Source organism: Porites lutea, chromosome 1, assembly GCF_958299795.1.
Source record: "Porites lutea chromosome 1, jaPorLute2.1, whole genome shotgun sequence".
In the NCBI taxonomy this organism is placed as follows: Eukaryota; Metazoa; Cnidaria; class Anthozoa; order Scleractinia; family Poritidae; genus Porites; species Porites lutea.
Window position 1 is genome coordinate 29,286,298 of NC_133201.1, and position 23,607 is coordinate 29,309,904.

General features: G+C 40.1%; 2 protein-coding genes across 2 annotated transcripts in view; one reads left to right on the top strand and one right to left on the bottom strand.

Annotated features, from left to right (window-relative positions):
- Positions 1-3,378, top strand: part of LOC140922090 (uncharacterized) — an 11,452-nt gene extending 8,074 nt beyond the window's left edge. The window contains exons 3-4 of the mRNA XM_073372118.1: positions 48-1,628; positions 2,777-3,378. Coding sequence (XP_073228219.1) covers positions 48-1,628; positions 2,777-3,171 — 1,976 coding nt within the window. The 3' untranslated portion in view covers positions 3,172-3,378. The remainder of the gene's footprint in view (positions 1-47; positions 1,629-2,776) is intronic.
- Positions 1-13,528, bottom strand: part of LOC140947727 (chromodomain-helicase-DNA-binding protein 5-like) — a 233,965-nt gene extending 220,437 nt beyond the window's left edge. The window contains exons 1-3 of the mRNA XM_073396904.1: positions 13,186-13,528; positions 11,633-11,706; positions 10,975-11,018 (exon numbers count right to left, since the gene is read on the bottom strand). Of these exons, the coding sequence (XP_073253005.1) occupies positions 10,975-11,018; positions 11,633-11,706; positions 13,186-13,310 (243 nt within the window). The 5' untranslated portion in view covers positions 13,311-13,528. The remainder of the gene's footprint in view (positions 1-10,974; positions 11,019-11,632; positions 11,707-13,185) is intronic.
- Positions 13,529-23,607: the final 10,079 nt, after the last annotated feature.

A 23,607-nucleotide genomic window follows, 5' to 3' on the forward strand; every position in this document is an offset into this window, starting at 1 on the left:
TGATAGAAATACAATCAATTCAGCTAACCGACTTTTGCTTTTTGTAGGCACAGATACTTCCATGTTTGCTGGGTTTAGAGCTTGCACCTGTTTGAGAGGATTTCATCGTACCCATCTTTTTGAAGGCTGCAAACAATGCAAGGAAGAAGGATTAGAATGTGTGGATGACCATGTTAAGCTGAAGAAGGGTTACTGGTGGAAATGGGAGAATTTGACCCACAAACAATTTTATGAATCATTTGCACGTAATCTCTTGGATTCAAGGAACTCTTCCTCAACTAATGCATCGCTCATCGAGTTCCCATACACTGTTCCTACGCCGCACAAATGTCCACAACAAGAAGCTTGCTATGGCGGTTTCAATTCTTCTTGCGCTGACGGCTATCAAGGACCGCTGTGTGAAATTTGTAGTGATGGCTACTATAAACAGTTTCAAACGTGTAAAAAGTGTCCAACGAACGAATGGATGATCGGACAACTGTCGATCGTGGTGGCAGTTATCCTGGTCATTATTTTAGTGATACTGTGGTCAAGTAAAAGGAAGCAAAAGAAGGAGAAAAAAGAAAGATCCACAGTGGATATGATACTTGGAACGCTGAAAATTGTCATTGGCTTTTACCAAGTCACTGATGGACTGTTACAGACATTTTCGTACGTCAAATGGCCAGATTCTCTTTCTGTCATTGGAAAATATTCGGAGATGATACAGCTTAATGTATTTCAGATTGCCCCTCTTCACTGCATCTTCCCTGAATTAAAGGTCAATGCTTTTAAGAGCTTGTTTGCAATCCTTGCAATGAATGCCACTGCCATCATTGTTGCGATTCTCATTTATTGTTTACGAAAGCTTCTACTCGAACGGAGTGCTTCCTCCAAAGAAGAAAAGTTAAAGAAATCTTGTCAAACGAAAGAGCTGATCTTGAGAAACCTGTTTTTCTTCCTGTACGTGACATATCTCAGTACCTGCTCCAAAACAGCTAGTGTGCTTCCCCCAACTTGCCGTCTGCTTTGTTCGGACAAAACGAAAACCCACTGCCAAAAGTTTCTTAAGACTGACTACAGTATCGACTGTAAGAGTACAAACTACAGTCGATCAGTCATCGTTGCCTACATTGCGGTCGCTTACATACTACTTCTTCCCACAGCATCACTTATAGCTCTCTGGAAAGTGCGATTGACCGTTACAAGTCAGAATAAAATGGAAGACGAGGACCAAAATCCTAATATCGAAGTGAAAAGCAGCGAAGTCACCACAGGCTTGCGATTCCTTTTCGAAAACTACCATCCACGCTCGTGGTACTGGGAGCTGGTCGACACAGTACGGAAGGTGGTTCTCACGTCAGGTCTCATCCTGGTTGGTGGTGAAAGCAGGGCATATGTCGGACTGGCTTGCATCATGTCAGGACTCTATGGAATGTTTTTTGCCTATGTCAGCCCCATTGTGGATCCATTCGAGAACAGACTAATGCTGATATCTCTGGCTGTGACCTTTGTAAACTTGGGAATAGGAGCTGTGAGTAAGATAAACAGCGAGAACATTCCAGCCTCAATCGATCCATATGTGGATAACATCATGTTCAAAGTACTGGTGTTTGGAGCAAATTCTTTGGTAATCGGTCTTCTCGTAGGTAAGTTAAGTGTAAAACCACTTCGGTTATTAATTTACCCTTCAATAGTATAAAAATCAACCCTTCATGGGTATAGTTATTAATGGCATTATAAGGGAATCAATCTTACCTGGGACAAGCCCAAGATAGACTGAATTGAATAAAAAATCTGGGACCCGACTTACTCGCTGGGGTGGGCGGGTGAGTCGCCAATCGCCCTTCGTGTCGGCAAAGTAAAGTGAAAGGGACAAAATGTACCAGTATTTCCTATTATGTATATACTCATTTGCATATCGTTAATTAATCCTAGGGGTTGATATTTACAATTCAAATGGGACTTGAACAGGAGGCCTAAGCAACCACGATCAACGACGAAAACATCAACGTCAAAAAAAAAAATAGAAAAAAACAGAAACGTTGCCTACATTTGACAATTTGAGCGGGTCCAAATAGACGTCGTCTTTTCCGTCGTCGTTGCTTAAGCTCCCCAATCACAATTAGGGCGACGTCAGCTCCGTGCTTGCTTTTTGTTTTCGGCCAAAATTTAGTTCACTATGTAAATCGGTTAAGCTTCAAGTGCCATTCTAACTGTAATTGTATTACTGTAATGCCTCAATTTAGGTAGCACTTATGTCCAGGTTTGCAAGCAGCTGCAAAATTTGGGATTTTTCGCGCCCTTGCAAAAATTGCACGGTTCACAATTGATCGCGTTTCTCACAGTGAGTGATCTTCACAAGTAGTTATAAGTATTAAAGTAAGTAAGTAAGTGTGTATCTAAGTACTGCTAAGTCAGTCCAGTGGCGGATCCAGGGGAGGGGCCCGGGGGGCCCGGCCCCCCCTTATTTTTCGACCAAAATGAGGCCCGAAGGGGGGATCGGGCTCTCCCCTTATCTCAGGGTCTGAATGACAGCCCTCCCCCCCCCCCCCCCCCCCCCCCCATCGGAGGGTCTGGATCCGCTACTGCAGTCAGTCAGTAAGTAAGTAATCTATAAGACTTGAACTTAAAGCCAAAATATTCACAGAGAAGAGTTAAGACAGCTGTACAAGAGAGGACTCCGCCTTATAAAACGTCAAGTCAACGTGTACGTTTTAAGAAGGTGTTTTTGAAAGGGAGAGATGACTGCAGACAGTCCTAAGTATACGTAACTATGACTTTTGTTTCTTTGCAGTTCAGTATATTGTATACATCTATCGCTTTATAAAAGAATGGCTCAAGAACCCCAAGTGCTCTTTCTCCTGCTGTCTGGCCTTGCTGCTGCCTCTGAATGAATTGCAGGGAGAAGTACGTGGATTTGCTGGAAGGAATGTTTTTAAGAGCCAGCTGCAAACAGGAAAAATGAATATGCCGTCAATTTCAACCTCTTTCCAAGATACTGGTGTTATTAACTTTAGTTTGGAAGAAGATCAACCCAGTCAGGCAGGTGAAAGGAATTCTGATCATGAGGAAACACCTGGAAACAAGAGCGACAAACAAACCCAGACTCGAGAAAGCGGGAAAGAATCCATCATTACCAAAATTTTGGTTCATGAAGTTCCAGAAATGACATACGATACGTCTTTTTAAAGGCGTTCAGTTAATTCAGCCATTTTTCGCACTTTTCATGTCAAAGACTAAACGTATAGTTTAGTGAAAGGTTTTTTTGTGTGGGGACTGAAACGGCGGATTCATTGTGACGACATGGTTTACATTTTACCTCATTAGCATACAAGTTAACCCATAGAAGATGAAGGAAGATGTAGCCGTATATACCAATTAGGTTCAAAAATTAAAAGAGCTGGTAAATTTATAAAGTTTGTGCTCGTTTCAGCTCCGTGCAATCAGTAAAAAAGAAAATAGCAGCAGTTAAAAACTGCAAAATTACTTGATGAGCTCATACATTCTTCGTAAATTTTGGGCTTTTTTAAAGAGAATTTCCTTGAAATTATCTGGTATATCGGGTTCAATTTTTCAGAGATAACTGAAAATGTTATGGTCTTTCAATATTCAGAAATTTCATGTTATTAGTTTCATCAGATGATGATAAGCCTACGCTAATAAGGCAAAAAATGTCAACAAGGATTCACCTGTACAGTAGAACCCCGGTAACTCAAATTCTGAGAAGGGAGACTAAAAACAGTTAACCTGAGGCGCGGCTCTATTTTCGTTTCTCTTTGTAAATAACATTCCGGAGGGTAAGGCGAAACGAATTTTAGCGCGACTACGTAGGAGAGATTGTATGAGAACTGCTAAAATCGGGCCTGATCTCCCGAGGTTAAAGACAGTTCGAGTTAGCGGGCGTTCGAGTTATCGGGGTCGATTGTATCTTCAATTCCCATGGTAATAGTGATAGTTTATTGATATTTCAGCACTTTAGTATATGGTAAAGGGCACATTTAACTTATCTCATCAGAAATATTAACACGATTATGCATTTTTATGATAATACCGGGAAACGACTGTCAGATACATGATGTGTTCGTTGCCCTTATTAAGAAGCAGTAAAAAACAAATTGCTGTAATGTTAGTTTTAGGGGTTGTTCCTCAGTTTGCAAGACAAGGAATTGCCAATAGGATGGCATTCGTGGTGAGTTCCATGAACCAGAATTCGAGTTATAGAAGTAAATTCGGATCAAGGGAAACGAAATTTCGTTCGAGTTAGCGGGGAATTCGAGTTATCTGAGTATAAATGACTGAAACGTAGGATCAAATCCTAGGGAAATGGGACTTAAATCCAGTTATCCAATTTCCAGTTAAACGGGGGTCCTAATGTAGATTCAAATCAATGTAAGCAGCTTTGCTCGTGTGTTTGTCATGCTCTAGATGGCTTTGAGGCTATCGTCCATTCCATCAACTATTTATCCGGAGTTTTATTCTTTACCCCAGTTTTTATTAGTACTAGCTGCTAATTTATTGGCCATATTTAATCAAGTTAAAATTTGAGGGGTTTAAAAAACAAAATACAAAAAAATACAAAAATTTAAAAATAAAAACCACCAAAAAATACAAACATATTTACTCATAAAACCATTAGCTACTTCGAGGCGATAGTCAAAGCAAACCGAGCTTATCAACTGTAAAACAATAGATTGAATATGAGCAATTTACGTGACACCGTGAAGTCCAAAAACGATTAAGCTCACACGTTCGGAGGCCTTTTGCTGTCGCCTTTTCATCGTAGCTCAACTTACATTTAATTCAGTATTTATCTTTTATTTCGGCTTTGCTTGTTTAAAATAATATTTCGCTCGCTGTATTTATTATTGAGGAAAGTACTGACAAGAGAGAAAGAAAGTTATTCCTAGAAACCAGATTCTGCGGTTAAAAACATCGTACCTTTTGTTGCGCAATTAGCTATGAATTACCGCAAAACAAACGAACAAACGATTAAACTTTCTTGTCGGTTCTCCTCTCACATATCATATTTTAACCATATATATATCCCTGGTGTTGGAATATCCTATATAATCCACATATATAACCTCCTTAGTCGTACTTTTCAGGTCGGTTAAGAAATGTATTTACATTATACCATTACTCTTTGTCAAGATCACAGACGTGCCTCTAATTGTTAGTAAACAGATGGCATGCTTTTGTCAACTTCCCGCTGCGCGCATTGCAGCCAAAAGATCGGAATTCCTGGACATGGAGTTTTGCACCGACCTTTTATTCGCATTTGGTGTTTGGGTTTCAAGTTCTTCTAAAAAGAGTAGTTGGACAGTTTGGTTTGATATTTGCTCAAATTTGGCTTGTAAGCTCTCTTGATAGTTAAGTTTCAGGAGTCTGGTAGACGAAGAACCACTTTGTGGATGAGCTACCTCCAAAACATTATTTATTTATTAACTTAGTTATTTAAATAAAAACAAGAAACACCTCTCCAAGCTTATTTGGGAAACACAAAAACAAGTTCGTTAGATAGAAATAATTACTTTGCTTAGTAGGTGTTTTCAGGTGTGGAAAGGAAAATAAGCAATTTCCGAAACGAAGTTCGTTTGCTTAAAACTGAAATTAGTTCTCACTTTTGCTTTCAAACTGGAATAATAATCAGCCCTACATACCTCATTAAATGTAGCTTAGTGCCACGTGACCCAACACCTTTTGAGTTCTTTGTTCTCAGTTGGGCCATTTTCAGCTAAATTTCAAACTAGACGTTCTTTCGACGGAATCTTAGGAAAATTAGGTTTCTTTCAAACCATTGTTTTAGTTTCTTGTATAGGAATTTGGATATAGAGATAACCCCCACTTTGCCCATTTTTTCCACGCGCAGCTGAATTCAACTAAATTTTGGTTTCTTTTGTTCTATCAGGTCTAGCACCTACTAAAGGCCGATTGAGACGGTACGATTTTTGCTTACGAATATCGTGCGCGACTAGTATATACGTCATCACTTTTGACCACCCACACGCGCACAGTTTTCACTTATGACATCCACATGTGTCGTGCAAATGTCGTGTGCATTAACACAACACGATCTGTCGTGAAGTCATGACGTATGCTAGTCGCACACGATAGTCAAAAGCAAAAATCGTGCCGTGTAAATCGGCCTTGCGTTAACACCTACTTTCTGCATATGAATACTATGTTGTCTTGCTAAAAACCGATTAACTTTATTGTTCAGTATAAATACAACCGCTTTGTAAGCTAAACTTGATTCACTTAAGGATCTCATCTAAAGACTCAACTAGTAGAGTTCTACAAGCTGTAAGGAAGCAAATAAACCGCGTTCAACTCAACTTCTTGTGTTCCTGAACATCTCTCAAAATCTTTAATATTCCACCCTTAAGTTTCCAGAAGTGATCAACATCATTTTTCGTCTAAAAACATCGAAACAGAATGGAAAGAAATGATCCTGAGAATTAACTCCATGACCACGGGATGGAAAATGCATTGATCTTGTATCAAATTATCACAACTAATTTTTTTACGAAAACGTATCGAGATCAGTACGGAGAATTTGAATGTGGATATCGGGGCTTAAGAGGAAAGGAAAGAAATTCAAAGAGGACAGACGACAAATTCTTGTTACTTGAAATATCTATAAGTCGTAAATGTTCTTCAGTAAAATGCCAAAATGTGTGCAATTCCACAATTGGTTTCGGCTCCATTAAATCCTGCATACCAATCATTGTAGAACATTTTAGGAGGAGCCACCCACTAATTGAGCACAATTACCGACAATGTGTATGAGTAGGAAACAACCCAAAGCAAATGTAATGCGTTCAACAACGAACTAAATGCACACGGCAATTAAATAAGTAAAGGTGCGTAAAAACGGGCAACAAAAAACGTGCAACTTGTCTTGCAACATTGCTGTAGAATAAGTTGAATAGCGATATTGCGCGTTTAACCACCCACATCAAACCTGTCTTGCAACAAATCAGGTTGTTAACAGGTTTGAACGTGGTTGGTAAACTGCGCAACATCGCTATTTAACTTAAGTTGTTTCCCTTATTTTAACTTATGAGCGCGCGCCCACACATCCGACACTTCCTGACAAGATACTAAGACGACTGAATTAACAAAGGATGTGAAATCCTTAACATATGGAAAAGTGACGGGTAGTAGGAGGGCAGAGCGTTATTAGGGATAGACTGCTTATTTTCAAGATTTGCCGACGGGGGTGGGCGCCTTTTCGGAGAACGGAGCGTGTTTTAGCTCAATGGGCGTGGCCGTGGGGTGCCTTAACACGAGTCCATCAAACAGACCTGACTCGTCCCCAGTCGTCTCTTATTATTTGCAAGAGGCGAAGGAACGGTTGTGGGAGACCATTACGGCATCCGGTGCGAAGAGGACCATGGGATGGTTGCTTCCCTTCAAGCGACAACGACGGAACAAAAGAAAGTGTTTACATAAGAAAAGAGTTCAACTCCCACAGGATTTGTTTGGAACACCAACATGGCCACCATTTCATTGTATGGCCGCCTTGACGTCGTGTGAAAACGCTCCATAGGAGACTAAGGGCCTGTTTACATGGAGTGGGGGACCCCGGTCTAGTGGGGTAAGTTTCTTTTGTTTTCACGCTCTGGAGGACACAAAACAAAAGAAACTTACCCCACTAGACCGGGGTCCCCCACTCCATGTAAACAGGGTCTTAGTGGCAACTGGGGTCGAGTCAGAAAACAGACGGTTAAGAGGGTCACAAATATGATACAATTTAACACCTTCATTTATTTGTTTATGGCAATATTTAGATTAGAGTTAAATGAGCAAAATGTTAACTTACTTGTTAAGCGGGCTGTATGTGACAGCCTCTATAGAAGTTTAGGCCGAACGCCGTTTTTCTTGCATAATCCAAACAGCCATTTTCTATAATTTTGCGGGTCATTGGTTGTTCGTCGAAATGCATTTTGTAATTACCGAAAAATAAAATCTTAGAATATAAGAGAGATTAATTTTTTTTATCTAAAATCACTGTCCGTTCTTACAAGAGACTCGCTCTTAAAAAAGACGTTTTGGCTGCCATAGTGGTTTAACTCCGGCCAGATTGCAAAAAATCAGCGGTGATTGCACCGTTTTCAAAGAGGACTGGATGGGGACAGACGCCTATTCCCTTGAAACACAATACTATGAAAAAAAAAATACATCTTTCTGTTAAGGGTTTATCAAGACGTTCACAACGCGAAAAACAGTAATAAAATTGAATGTGTATGAATTAAGACAGAAACAGTATTCCGCTTTTTCGAACGAAATTTCTGATGCAACAAAAAATTACGGATACACTTGTTCTTGGCAAATGAGAGAACTCAAGAGCAAAGATATTTCTTTTCTAAAAAGTGGGTGTTTATTTGTTGCTCATATATTAGCTGAACTCCACATAAGTTACATCAGCTTTACAATTTCATCTCAGCCCCTCTCTCCCACAGACGAAAAAAGAAAAAGATTTAGTTCACATCGAATATTCAAACCAACAGCAATAAGATATTTTATAAATGTACAAATGAATTATTTGGATAATTTTGACTTGGTTGACAGGACAGTAATAAGCCTTTACAGCGCACTTAAAAGGTGCCTAAAAATGTTCGGTTCTACGTTAGTCACGTGTCATGCAGCACGTTTTTAACAGGAACTATAACTAGAACCAGTCAAGCAAGTGTTTCGGTTTTCTTAGGATAGCATTGAAATTAGTCCAAACAAATCACATCAGGATCTTTGTCCTTAGTGGTATCCCCAGTTTTTACAGTATGCGACTGGCTGGGTTCCTCCTGAGGGGCTTGGGGCGTACTTTGACCTTGTCCTGGCGAAGCTGCTTGCCTTTCCGAGGGGGAACTGGGGCCAGATGAAGTATCTGGCCTTATAAGACCCATTGCTGAAGCCTTGCTACGTATTATGGAAGTGATCTGATTTTCCACCAGAGCTGTGGCAGACTTGGTCAGCATTTTACCAATTCCGCCTTGGATAACGGGGGGTGTACTGCTACGGGGAGACTCGGTTCCGGTTTGGCCAGTGCTCAAACTGTAAACGCTATTGATGACCGGAGTAAGAACGGCTCCAGAGCTGGCAGGAGCCGACGCTGTTTGTGGTACAGCGGATGCCGCAGTCACAGCGGGCTTGGTAAGAAGAGTAGTGACGTACTGTGTGGGGGTGGGTGCGTTTACGTGATGACTGATCATCGGAGAGCCTGGTTTAGGTATATTCTACACGAGTCCGGGCTTGGCCTGACTAGATGTAGCAGTGGAGGCCGAAAGCAATAGAGTATTTGGTGGAGGCGGCTGGACTGTGATGGTTGCATTGCTGCCTGTCACGGGTGGAGCGCGGTACACAGAGCTTGTAGTGTAGTGCAGGGGTCCTGCTCTGATTTGTACAGGGGGCATGATAGTGCCACCGCCCAACACTAAGGGTTGGACCTTTAGCTGGATGGTAACTGAACCCATTCCTGGAACGAAAGGGGCATGGATGGTGTTTCCAGGTATGGTGACATTGGGTGGTGGTCCCTCACCACGTATCGTTAGACGGCTGAGGATTCCTCTCTCCGACATGTTAAGCCGAGCAGTGACGGGAGACATTCGGACTAGTGTCGAAGGAAGACGATTGACGTCCGACTTCGTGTGTGATAGTAACTCCTCCTGCTGATTAAGTACTGCAAACATAAACAAGCACGATAAACGTCCGTCTGTTACATCCTAGAGGATCAAGAAGATGGCAAGTCCTATCCACTGGATAAATCACTATCCAGAGGATATCACAATCTGTTTCCCTAATACGTCTCTACTGGTTAGCGATTTAACCTGTCGATAGCGCTATAGGTCCCTAAACAGCTTTTGAACAATTGAGGACTGGTGATATAGTGATTTTTTGTCTTTTAACCATACAACAGGGTCAGTATGTTAAATGAAGTTTTTATCACCACGAGTAAAAGGCAGATAAAATTCATTTTCACAAGAAAGGTTTAAAACCAGGACTAAAATTTTTTAGTTTTTCTCACAAAACGTCCAAAAGAGGGGAGCGATGAAAGGCAACAATATTCACAGGCTTATAATCCGAACGACGCTACTTTAATTGTGATGAATAGGTACAAACGCTTTAACGTGTGTAGCAAGAAGTACCTCTAATGGTCCTCATTTTTTCCACCCTCCCCTTATAGACAGCCTGTTCACAGGCTATTGAAGCCATAAGCTACTAAACGTTCTGTGTGAAAGATTACCTTTATGAAGTACAGCATTGGCAAGTTTGTTTCCTGCTAACGACTCCTTGGACAAATGCTGGTGACTTTCCGCTAAGCACTCCAGTTCCGCAAATCTACCGAACAAACACAAAAAATGACTGCACATCGTATCTCAGTTCTCAAAAAAGGTACTAACACCGTTCCTGCAGATTGGTTTGATATTTTACCTTGCATTTAAAGCCATGTCAGGGTGGTTGGCATCTTGCCTGAGTTTCAATGAACATGCTGTGGACTGTGACGGTATTGCTTAGTGTGCGCACTGTCTTCTTCTGTCGAACCAGTCTAAGAGCTTAATTTAGGTTTCTAATTCCTTAACTGAATTTCTTGTTTCAATTATGACCATACCAGTGCTTGAATTAGCATAAAAAAGACGTACAGGGGGAAACAATGTAGAAATGCCACTGGAAGGGGGCTAAATTTGATGGTTCAAAACTCAGACTTAAGACTGAGGATTTGGGGTTACCCCTGACTCAAGAAAGGTTGCTTTGGGCATTAGGCATTAAGAAGCTATTGTTTGGCGGTACCTCAAGCAAATCATTGCAGCGAGTTCCGTATGCCCGAGTGATCATTGCCTATGACCAATTGCCAAAGCAATCTTTGTTAATAAGGTACAGGTATTTAATATCACACAGTCACTGGTCATTTATCCCTGAAACCCAAAGAAATTTAAGATGAAAACCTATTTGATGTCTAAACACAAAATTGGGAACAATATCAGCAGAACAAACCTTAAAGCGTCGCGCAATAAAGCGGTTCTTGTACTCCAGAGAGACTGCAATAGAAACAAACCAAGGTATAAGATAAGCAAAAGAAGTCTGGACTGGGTTGATAAGCACTTGTTTTAGTGGTAATGTTAGCGTGGTCTGAATTGAAACTGGTTAACGTGCGCCCTAATTATTGTGATGTCTCTCACTGACTGTTCCTTACCTTAGAATTTCTCAACGTACGACGCTCGCGCGTCCCCTCGCGCCTTCGGCAATCACGCAGTCGACTTGTTTCTTAACTTACATTGCTCGTCTCGCGATTCGTCGCTCTCGTTCGCTTGCTTCGCTCGCACCTTCAGCACTAACGCAGTCGACTTGCTGCAAGTCCATTCCTTAACTATTACCAGCACACCTTCAGGGATGTCACTAAGATTTCAAGTTGCCGGATAAATACAATAAGTAGTAGGAAAGGAATTAAACAGCTAGGGATTTCTTTTGGTTCTATTTTTCTTCTATTTTCCTATGCGACTAGCAGGGGGCCACGTTCATAACAGCCGGGAGGAGTCCCCGGCCCCCGGCTCTTAATGACAGCCCTGCACCTTACCGCGTAAAATTAAAGGCACGCGAGTTTTGATAACTCTTGGCTGCTAATTTCATTACAGACGCTGCTCCAACAACTTACCATTTTTGAACGGATCATTGACCACCCCAAACTTGCGATCATTAGCGATATCCTGCCACCTGCCATAACTGTGACTGAAAGACAGAGAATGTCAAGGAGAAACAAAATACCCTATTGCCACCAATTTTCGCAATCTCACAAAAGTAGAGAAATTTTATAAAATACTCTATTATAAAACAATTAAAATTTTAAGTCGCAGTTCGGATGGTTGTAGTTTTAGATAAAATGACTTTGTCTCCGCTGGATTTTCTTCAGCATTTTTTTTTGTTTTCCGCTCTACTAAACTGCACCTTCTACTGAAAAGCCAACGTTCGATATATCGGAATTCTAATATGACTAAGAGGCTTTCCGAAAAAAAACTGCAAAATGTTTACGATGTAATTGTCTGGTAATTCCCAAAGGAGACCTAACCACAAAGAAAACCAAACCAGAAAGCATTGGAGTTGATATATCGAACGTAGGCTATTGTCAGCTGAGGAACAAGGCTGACGCGCGCGCAGTGGTGAGAGCACCCGAGTGCCACTAATGTGGCCCAGGTTTGAATTCTGGAGTCAACGTCATATGTGAGTTGAGTTCGTTGTTGGTTCTCTCCCTTGTTCCGAGAGGTTTTTCTCCGGGTGCTCCGGTTTTCTCCTCTCCTTAAAAACCAACACTTCCAAGTTATAATTAGATTTGGAACGCACGGACACGTTTTAACGAGTTCTTAAGAACTCCTAAGTGCTTCGAGGGTAGACAAACAACCAATTACAAAACAAATAAGTCCAAACAGCACATACCCTTCAATCAGACGCCAGTTGTTCAAAAGATGGATAGCACTATCCACTGGATAAATCTCTTTGCACTGGCTGGCGCATTTGGCTCCCCTAATACTTTTCCGCTAAAAATTGATTCATCCGGTGGATAGCGCTATCCAACGTTCGAAAAACTGGGGCCAGGCTATTTCAGGTCAAGGGTTAGGCGAGGGAAAGAGCTGATTTTTTTTTTTAAAATCCTGACCGTTCAAACACTGCAGAGCTATGTGGAAGGAATGGGTACAGGATACTTTAAATTCCGCGGAATGAAAATTTCTGACACGCGCCTGAGAGAACGTTCTCTTCTATCCCCCCTCCACAGAGATCCATAAGTAGAGAAGTTAAAAGCATCACGTTTACGCCAAACGGCAAACGCGAATTTGTATCACGTGACCAAGTTTTCCCTTTACTTGTGGTTACTTTTAATTATTTCTAAACAAAAATTAGTGTTTCACGCAATTTTTCATCCATAAGTATTATACTTGACCTGTTTTTATCTACTCATTTTCTATTTTGAGAAATTCTCAACTTGAATATGACGTTTGCCGTTTGCTGTATACTTGAAGCTTAAACTCTAAGTAAAACACCTCGAATGGCAAGTAGCGGACAAACACTTTGATGTCAATGATCAAATGCCATGTAGTTAGACTCGACAAACATTTTAAATCTGGATACCCAATACAAAACTTAGACCACAAGATGGGATGGGAAGGAATAAAGGGAATAATACAGTAACTACTTCAATAACTGTGTTCAGGATACATAACAACTCCAGCCAGAAGCCAATAATCATGGCATCTCCACCAGATATCATTGCACTTCCTTTTCTCCTCCACTTCCAACAGAGTATGCAGCTCAGTAAATCCACCGTCGGCAATGTTAAACATGAACCACTGCTGTTCATTAGCTGCACTTGCAGGCTTACTCAGTCCAGCCGATTTCACAGTAGATTTCTCCTGTTAAGGGACTGCTACCGGATCAGTTTTAATAGGGGCCTGCTCTGTTATCGCAGGCGATTCGGTCTTTTCGGCTGTATTGTCAGTTGCCTTTTTATCTGATTCTATAGCATCTCCAGCCGGTTTGGCCTCCTTTTGATCAGAGTCTATTTTCTGTGAGGGCTTATCATTAGTGTTATCGGTTTCTAACTCTTCTTCTTTTTTCTCGCTCTCTCCGCTTTTCTCTTCTGGCGCTTTTTCTGTTTGATCAGAATCCCCCTTACCGTCAGCCTCATGAAAAGAATTTTCAACTGACTCAACTTCCTTTTTTCCTTCATTTTCCTTTTTATCAACCACGTCACCTTGCTCTACACTTTCACTCTCACCACTCTCTGTTTCCTTTATCGTGTCCTTTTCCTCTTTTTCGTCACCTTTTCCTGACTTATCATTTTTCTTATCTGCTGTGTCATCAGTTTTATCATCGTCTTTCTCCTCCGCTTCAAACACTGGCTTCTTTTGTTCGCCATCCTTGCCATCTTCAGAAGACTTTCCTCCAGTTTCTTGAACATCCATCGGCTCTGTTTCGTCAGATTTATTATCATTATTTTCTTTGCCTTCACTGTCCTTCTCAGGATCCTCTTGTTCACTAGGAACATCAACATTTATTTTGGTGTCTGTATCAGTCTTTGGAGCTGCTAACAGTAAGTAAAAAGTTAAAACAAAATACGAGGTTTCTTGATGTTGTGGATGGGTCTCTCTCTGCGCGTCTGAGGCGCTCATGGGGGTTCCCAGTGGTGCTAACAGTCAACCTTTCCGGTCCTGTGCCAAAGTACGAATTTCGTGAGGAAGCAGGAGATTTTCAGGATTGATTAGTTTTGCAGCATATTCGTGAAAAAGAATTTTGCGTCCACAAGTCGTCTGTGGATGGGTACAATCACCGAATGACGTTGGATCATTATACGTTTCTAGGAAACTGCCCACCTACCCCTCCCCTAAGCCAACATCAACACTTACTTCTCACTTAGAGCAAAATGTTGGCTTAGGGGAGGGGTAGGTGGGCAACGTATAATGATCCACCCAGTGATACTTGACAATTTTTTACCATTTCATATCCAACAAGCCGCGCGAGTGGAATAATTGTTTTATTACAAACGCCCACAAAATATCGAGAATTCTTCTCGACTTTATTTGTAAAAAACAACCGATTCTCAGCTTGTTTTTAACTTTGAGCAGACGCGTACAGTTACCATATATGGAGAGCATGGTATAATGGCTCATATACCATGATGGCTAAGCCAACCAGAGCTAGAGTACTGCATTATCCAATGATTCAATTTTTAATAAAAAAGACTACACCACCGACAAATACCCTCACAACGACACACAAGCGAACCAACAATACATTACGCAGCACCATTAGACACCCAGCAAAATAGTTTACATCATTACACTAATTCCTAAAAATACGCATAGCCAATGTCCTTCGTTCTTAATTTTAACTATCTGCTGGTGATTTTACTGCTCATTGGATGCTAGTAAGGCTCAGTTCAGAAGTCGTGCTTCTGCCGTGCCGAACTTAATTGTAATTTGGTTCGACTGTAGCACGGCAGGAAAACAACTTTGATTCAGACGTGGTGCCAGAGTCGAACCAAATTCAGGATTTACTGATGCCTCGTAACAATTCTTCTCTCAACTCCCCGTGGGAACGCAATCTCGCCAAAATACAAAGTATAATTTACGAATTTTGTTTAGCGCGGCAGAAGCACGACGTTTGAATCGCTGCCGTGCCAGAGCCGTGTAGCACGGCAGCGCTTGTCGAACTTAATTCCTGAATTTAGTTCGGCACGGCAGAAGCACGACGTATTAACTGGGCCTAAGAATGATAAGAATCACTACAAGAATTCAAAATGTCAATTATTATATGGCTTCAAAAGTACGAGTGTTCTGATTGGCTGCTAAGCTGGCAAAAGTTTCTTGTAATGACCGTGCATTATTCGCTAGCCCTAGGTGTCCAAGGCATATACAATCTGTGTTTAACTTGATAGTGGACATCCATGTTATGGTCAATTGAAAGCTGTGAAAAAGGGTATCTGCTGACCAGTGTCACATGTTTGTATCGCGGGCTCAAGTGTACAACTCATTAAAGTGACTTGTTTTTTTAAAGTTATGTATCGACCAGTTATTGCTTTAATTGATCGCAGGCTCAATTACTTGCGGTGTTATACATTTAGAGCGCTAAATGACCACTGATTAACCTCGTCCGTTCGGTCATTACAGGGATTTCCCTGTCATGACCTCACTCTCGGTTAATAAGTTGTATATGAATTCATCATTAAAATCTATTGTGGTACGCTTGACCTGGTTTGATTGTAAATAGAAATTTAAGAAGAAGGAGAATTCAAACACCAGAAAGCTCAGAAAAATTTTCCGAGCTCCAGGTGAGAATCAAACTACGACCTAGTTAGAAGATGAAATGTAAAAAGCGTACAGAAACTGCGTTATCCCTGTTACCCTGTTCGAAGTATCTGATGACGTCAGTAGTGAAGTGCAGATAAAACTGGTCAAAAAATAAAGGTGGAGAGAAACAATATTATCTGCTTTGGCAATGGCACTTATGCTTCATTAAGGCAGACGAGCAAATTTCACCACCAAGCCTCGTTTCTAAGCAAACTTCTTCTCACTTTCAATTAATGAGCGTGGGAATTCTTTTCAACTTCACTCTCTTTGGAATTCGTTTATGCAAAATTCTGTAACTTTTAAAATTTCAAAACGAGCCTTGGTGGTAACATTTGCTAGTCTGGCGTAAACATGCATAAGGACTATATATATATTGGTTTTGAGTTGAGAATTTATTTAGACACATATCCTTAGGACTTTGCCTCTACTTTGTTTGTTTGCTCGGCATAGCAATGCCGTCAATTATCGTATGTCCTTGTAATTCAAGGCGGTGAAACTTTCTTATGAAGTAGCTTTGTTGTATTCAAACCCATTTGACCATGAAGCCTACAACTGTCAAAACCCGCAAGCTTTCAAACTTTATTTATGTGTTTTTTAAAAAATGCAAAAAAGCCAATGATTTGCCTGATTGAAATACAATTAATTCAGCTAACGGACTTTTGCTTTTTGTAGGCACAGATACTTCCACATTTACTGGGTTTAGAGCTTGTAGCTGTTTGAAAGGATTTCATCGTACCCATCTTTTTGAAGGCTGCATACAATGCGATGAAGAAGGATTACGATGTGTGGATGACCATGTTAAGCTGAAGAAGGGTTACTGGTGGAAATGGGAGAATCAGACCCACAAACAATTTTATGAATCATTAGCACGTAATCTCTTGGATTCAAGGAACTCTTCCTCAACCAATGCTTCCCTCATCGAGTTCCCATGCACTGTTCCTACGCCGCACAAATGTCCACAACAAGAGGCTTGCTATGGCGGTTTCAATTCTTCTTGCGCTGAGGGCTATCAAAGACAGCTGTGTGAAATTTGTAGTCATGGCTACTATAAACAGTTTCAAACGTGCAAAAAGTGTCCAACGAAGAAATGGATGATCGGACAACTGCCGATCGTGGTGGCAGTTATCCTGGTCATTATTTTAGTCATACTGTGGTCAAGTAAAAGGAAGCAAAAGAAGGAGAAAAAAGGAAGATCCACAGTGGATATGATACTTGGAAGGCTGAAAATTGTCATTGGCTTTTACCAAGTCACTGATGGACTGCTAGAGACATTTTCGTATATTAAATGGCCAGATTCTCTTTCTGCCATTGGAAATATTCAGAGATGATACAGCTTAATGTATTTCAGATTGCCCCTCTTCATTGCATCTTTCCTGAATTAAAGGTCAATGCTTTTAAGAGCTTGTTTGCAATCCTTGCAATGAATGCCACAGCCATCATTGTTGCGATTCTCGTTTATTGTTTACAAAAGCTTCTACTCGAACGGAGTGCTTTCTCCAAAGAAGAAAAGTTAAATAAATCTTCTCAAACGAAAGAACTGATCTTGAGAAACCTGTTTTTCTTCCTGTACGTGACATATCTCAGTACCTGCTCCAAAACAGCTAGTGTGCTTCCCCCAACTTGCCGTTTGCTTTGTTCGGACAAAACGAAAACCCACTGTCAAACGTTTCTTAAGACTGACTACAGTATCGACTGTGAGAGTACAAACTACAGTCGATCAGTCATCGTTGCCTACATTGCAGTCGCTTACATACTACTTTTTCCCACAGCATCACTTATAGCTCTCTGGAAAGCGCGATTGACCGTTACAAGTCAGAATGAAATGGAAGAGGAGCATCAAAATCCTGATATCGAAGTGAAAAGCAGCGAAGTCAGCACAGGCTTGCGATTCCTTTTCGAAAACTACCACCCGCGCTCGTGGTACTGGGAGCTGGTCGACACAGTAAGGAAGGTGATCCTCACGTCAGGTCTCATCCTGGTTGGTGGTGAAAGCAGGGCATATGTCGGACTGACGTGCGTCATGTCAGGACTCTATGGAATGTTTTTTGCCTATGTCAGCCCCACTGTGGACCCATTCGAGAACAGACTAATGCTGATATCTCTTGCTGTGACCTTTGTAAACTTGGGAATAGGAGCTGTGAGTAAAATTAACAGCGAGAACATTCCTGTCTCAATCGATCCGTATCTGGATAACATCATGTTTAAAGTACTGGTGTTTGGAGCAAATTCTTTGGTAATCGGTCTTCTCGTAGGTAAGTTAAGTGTAAATCCACTTCGGTTATTAATTTACCATTCAATAGTATAATATTCATACATGGGTATTGATACTAATTATAGTAAGGTATGGGGAATCAATCTTACCTGGGACAAGCCCAAGATAGACTGAATTGAATGTAGGTAATCTGGAACCCGACTTACTCACTCAGTCGCCAATGGCCCTTCGTGTCGGCAAAGTGAAGTGAATAGGACAAAATGTACCAGTATTTCCTATTCTATAAACTCATTTGCATATTATTAATTATTCTTCGGGGATGATATTTACAATTCAAATGAAACGTGAACAGGAAGCCTAAGCAACCACGACGACGTGAACAACAACGTCAAAAAAAAAAAAACAAAACAGAAACGTTGCCTACATTTGACAAATTGAGGGGATCCAAATAGACGCGACAAAGTTTGAAAGGACATAAATTATTTTTCTTAGCAACGTCGTCTCTGCCGTCGTCGTCGACTAGTCGTCGTTGCTTAAGCCCCCCAATCACAAGTAAGGCGATGCCAGCTCAGTGCTTGCTTTTGGTTTTCGGCCAAAATTTAGTTCACGATGTAAATCGGTTAAGCTTCAATTGCCATTCTAACTGTAATTGTTATAAGTATTAATTAAAAGTATGTAAGTAAGTAAGTGCATATGTATGTAAGTATTGCTCCGTAAGTCAGTCAGTCAGTGAGTAAGTAATCTACAAGACTTGACATTAGAGCTAACATATTCATAGAGAAAGTTAAGACAGTACAATAGAAGACTCTGCCTCATAAAACGTCAAGTCAACGCGTATATGTTTTAAGGTGTTCTTGAAAGAAAGAGGTGACTTCAGACAGTCCTAAATATACGTAACTATGACTATTGTTTCTTTGCTTTTCAGTATATTGTATACATCTATCGCTTTATAAAAGAATGGCTCAAGAAACCCAAATGGTCTTTCTCTTGCTGTCTGGCCTTGCTGCTGCCTCTGAATGACCTGCAAGGAGAAGTACGTGGATTTGCTGAGAGGAATTTTTTAAGAACCTAGTGCAAACAGGAAAAGTGAACAAGCCGTCAATTTCATCCTCTTTCCAAGATACTGGTGCTTTGAACTTTAGTTTGGGAGAAGATCAACCCCTGACAGGTGAAAGGAATTCTGATTATGAGGAAACACCTGGAAAAAAGAGCGAAAAACAAACCCAGACTGGAGAAAGCGAGAAAGAATCCATCTTTACCAAAATTTCAGTTCATGAAGTTCCAAAAATGACATACGAAACGTCTTTTTAAAGACCTGCAGTTAATTAAGCCATTTTTCGCACTTTTTATGTCGAAGACTAAACGTATAGTTTAGTGAAAGGTTTTTTTTGTGTGGAGACTGAAAAGGTGGATTCATCGTGTCGTCATGTTTACATTTTAGCTCATTAGCATCAAGTTAACCCATAGAAGATGAAAGAAGATTGTAGCCGTGTATACCAATTAGGTTCAAAAATTAAAAGAGCGCAGTAAATTTATAGAGTTGTGCAAGTTTCAGCTCCTTGCAATCAGTAAGAAAGAAAAAAGCAGCAGTTAAAAACTGCAAAATTACTTGATGAGCTCATACATTCTTTGTAAATTTTGGGCTTTTTAAAAGAGAGTTTCTTTGAAATTATCTGGTACATCGGGTTCAAATTTTCAGAGGTAACTGAAATTGTTATGGTCTTTCAATATTCAGAAATTTCATGTTATTAGCTTCATCAGATGATCATGATGAGCCTATGCTAATGAGGCAAAAAATGTCAATAAGGATTCACCTATACAGTAGAATCCCGGTACCTCGAACTCTGAGAAGGGAGACTAAAAACTCGCCCCATGTAAAGGAATCCGGATTTCGGAATCCGAGAAATTTTTGCATTTGAAATCCGGAATCTTGGAAATTTTTGTTTTTGGAATCCGGAATACAGGCGTAGGAATCCGGAATCCCACTAACAATTCGAATCCGGAATCCAACTCCACTGAAATAGATCTGGAATCCAGTAATTGGAATCCGGAATCCACGGGGTGGAATCCAGAATCCAAGAGTGTCTTGGATTCCGTTACATGGGGCGAAAAAACAGTTAACCTGCGGCCCGGCTCTATTTTCGTTTCTCTTTGTAAATAACATTGCGGTGGTAAGGCGAAACCAATTTTAGCACGACTACGTAGGAGGGGATCATGTATGAGAACTGCTAAAATCGGGCCGGATCTCTCGAGGTTAAAAACAGTTCGAGTTAGCGGGGGTTCGAGTTATCGGGGTCGATTGTATATTCAATTTCCCATTGTAATAACGATAGTTTATTGATATTTCAGCACTTTAGTATATAGCAGAGGGCACATTTAACCTATCTCATCAGAAATTGTAACACGATTATGCACTTTTATGATAATACCGGGAAACGACTGTCAAATACATGATGTGTTCGTTGCCCTTATTAAGAAGAAGTAAAAAATAAATTGCTGCAATGTTAGTTTTAGAGGTTGTTCCTCAGTTTACAAGGCAAGGAATTGCCAATAGGATGACATTCATGGCGAGTTCCATGAACCAGAATTCGAGTTATCGAAGTAAATTCGGATCAAGGGAAACGAAATTTCGTTCGAGTTAGCGGGGAATTCGAGTTATCTGAGTATAAATGACTGAAAAGTAGGATCAAATCCTAGGGAAATGGGACTTATCCAATTTCAAGTGAAACCAGGAACCTAATGTAGATTCAAATCAATGTAAGGAGCTTTGCTCGTGTTTTTGTCATGTTTTAGATGGCTTTGAGGCTATCGTCAATTCCATCAACTATTTATCAAGAGTTTTATTCTTTACCCCAGTTATTATTAGTCCTAAGCTGCTAATGTATTGGCCATATTTACTCAAGTTAAATTTGAGGGGTTTAAAAACAAAATTAAAAAAACTACAAAAATTTAAAAATGAAAACCACCAAAAAATACAAACATATTTACTCATAAAATCATTAGTTACTTCAAGGCGATAGTCAAAGAAAACCGAGCTTATCAATTTTAAAACAATAGATTGAATATGAGCAATTTACGTGACACCGTGAAGTCCAAAAACGATTAAGCTCACACGTTCGGAGGCCTTTTGCTGTCGCCTTTCCATCATAGCTCAACTTACATTTAATTCAGTATTTTTCTTTTATTTCGGCTTTGCTTGTTTAAAATAATATTCCGCTCGCTGTATTTATTATTGAGGAAAGTACTGACAAGAGAGAAAGAAAGTTATTCTTAGAAACCAGATTCTGCGGTTAAAAACATCGTACCTTTTGTTGCGTTATTAGCTATGAGTTACCGCAAAACAAACGAACAAACGATTAAACTTTCTTGTCGGTTCTCCTCTCACATATCATATTTTAACCACATATATATCCTTGGTGTTGGAATATCCTATATAATCCATATATATAAACCTCCTTAGTCGTACTTTTCAGGTCGGTTAAGAAATGTATTTACATGACACCATTACTCTTTGTCAAGATCACATACGTGCCTCTAATTGTGAGCAAACAGATGGCATGCTTTTGTCAACTTCCCGCTGTGTGCATTGCATCCAAAAGATCGGAATTCCTAGACATGGAGTTTTGCACCGACCTTTTATTCTATCTTGGTGTTTGGGTTTCAAGTTATTTCAAAAACGGTAGTTGGACGGTTTGGTTTGTTATTTGCTCAAATTTGGCTTGTAAGCTGACCTTGATAGTTAAGTTTTAATTAACTTCAAGAAACACCTGTTCAAGCTTATTTCGCAAACACAAAAAACGAGTTCGTTAGATAGAATTAATTACTTTGCTTAGTAGGTGTTTTCAGCTGTGGAAAGGGAAATAAGCAATTTCTGAAATTAGTTCTCACTTTTGCTTTCAAACTGGAATAATAATCAGCCTTACATACCTCATTAAATGTAGCTTAGTGCCACGTGACCCAACACCTTTTGAGTTCTTTGTTCTCAGTTGGGCCATTTTCAGCTCAATTTCACTTATTTTCCTAATTTCAAACTAGACTTTGTTTCGACAGAATCTTAGGAAAATTAGGTTTCTTTCAAACCATTGTTTTAGTTTCTTGTATAGGAATTTGGTTATAGAGATATTTCCAATTTTGCCAATTTTTTCCACGCGCAGGTGAATTCAACTAAATTTTGGTTTCTTTTGTTCTATCAGGTCTAGCACCTCCTAACACCTACTCTCTGCATATGAATACTATGTATTTTTGCTTAAAAACAAGTAACACAAAATACAACCGCTTTGTAAGCTAAACTGGATTCACTTAAGAATCTCATCTGACTACTCAACTAGAGTTCTATGAGCTGTAAAGAAGCAAATAAACCGCGTTCAAACTCAAATTCTTGTGTTCCTAAACATTTCTCAAAATATGTAAGATTCCACCCTTTAGGTCCAAAAAGTGATTAACATCAATTTTTTCTTGACAATATCAAAACAGAATGGAAAGAAATGATCATGAGAATTAACTATATGACCACTAGATGAAAAATACGTTGATCTTGTATCAAAGTATCACAACTATTTTTTAAGACAATGTATTGAGATCAATACAGATAATTTGAATGTGGATATTGGGGCTTAAAGGATTATAGCGAGAAGCGCTCGCGAGCCTAGCCCCAGACCTAAGAAACTGTGGTAATCTACCCATCCGAGAAATTTTGGTAATCAAGTGACCGTACGTCCGTCCGCACGTCTGTCCACACCACAGGCATACCAATGTAAAATAACGCAATCAACAGGTATGGCAACCCAAATGCAACTCGTCATTTTGGCGGCGAGTCAATAAAGACGTGTTGTCTAAAGTATTCAGCATAGATTTAATGTATGTCCACAAATTTAGGATATAGGGAAAGAAAAGGACAGAGAAAGAGGGAAAGTAGGCGACAGGCTAGCGAAGCTCAAAGAGAAAGAGCGACAGAGAGCTGGAGCGAGAGATAAAACAAAATAAAAAGTTTGTAGCGGCGGTGAGAAAATGAGAAATGCTAGCGGCCACCAAGGTGAAAATGAGTGGCAGTGAAAAAAAAATAAATATGAACACTTACTACATTTCCTCCATCAAAGGTGTAACTAGGAATCACGTTGAAGTCGTGCAAAACAACGGCAAAGAAACGTGCAAAAAAAAAGTGTGCTTGCACGGGCAAAGTTGCTTTTTTGCTAATTAGAGCTATTGTTGTTTTTTAACCGTTCTCGTTGCCTTCGCCGCTTAGCGTTACACGATTCTTTGTTTTGTTTGAGCAAACTATAAATAATATCGAGAGCGTTGCTTTTAGCCCTGGCTAAATAAATATATATTACACCGTATGTGGCTAATTGTTGTTGCTTGAAATATCTGTAAGTCGTAACTGTTCTTCAGTAAAATGGCAAAATGTGAGCAATTCCACAAATGATTTCGGCTTCATTAAATCCTGCATACCAATTGTAGAACATTTTAGGAGGAGCCATCCACAATGTAAGCACAATTACCGACAATGTGTATGAACATGGATAATAGAAAGACTGGATAGGAAACTTATGTCACGTGGGCTGATTTCTTACCGCCGATTGG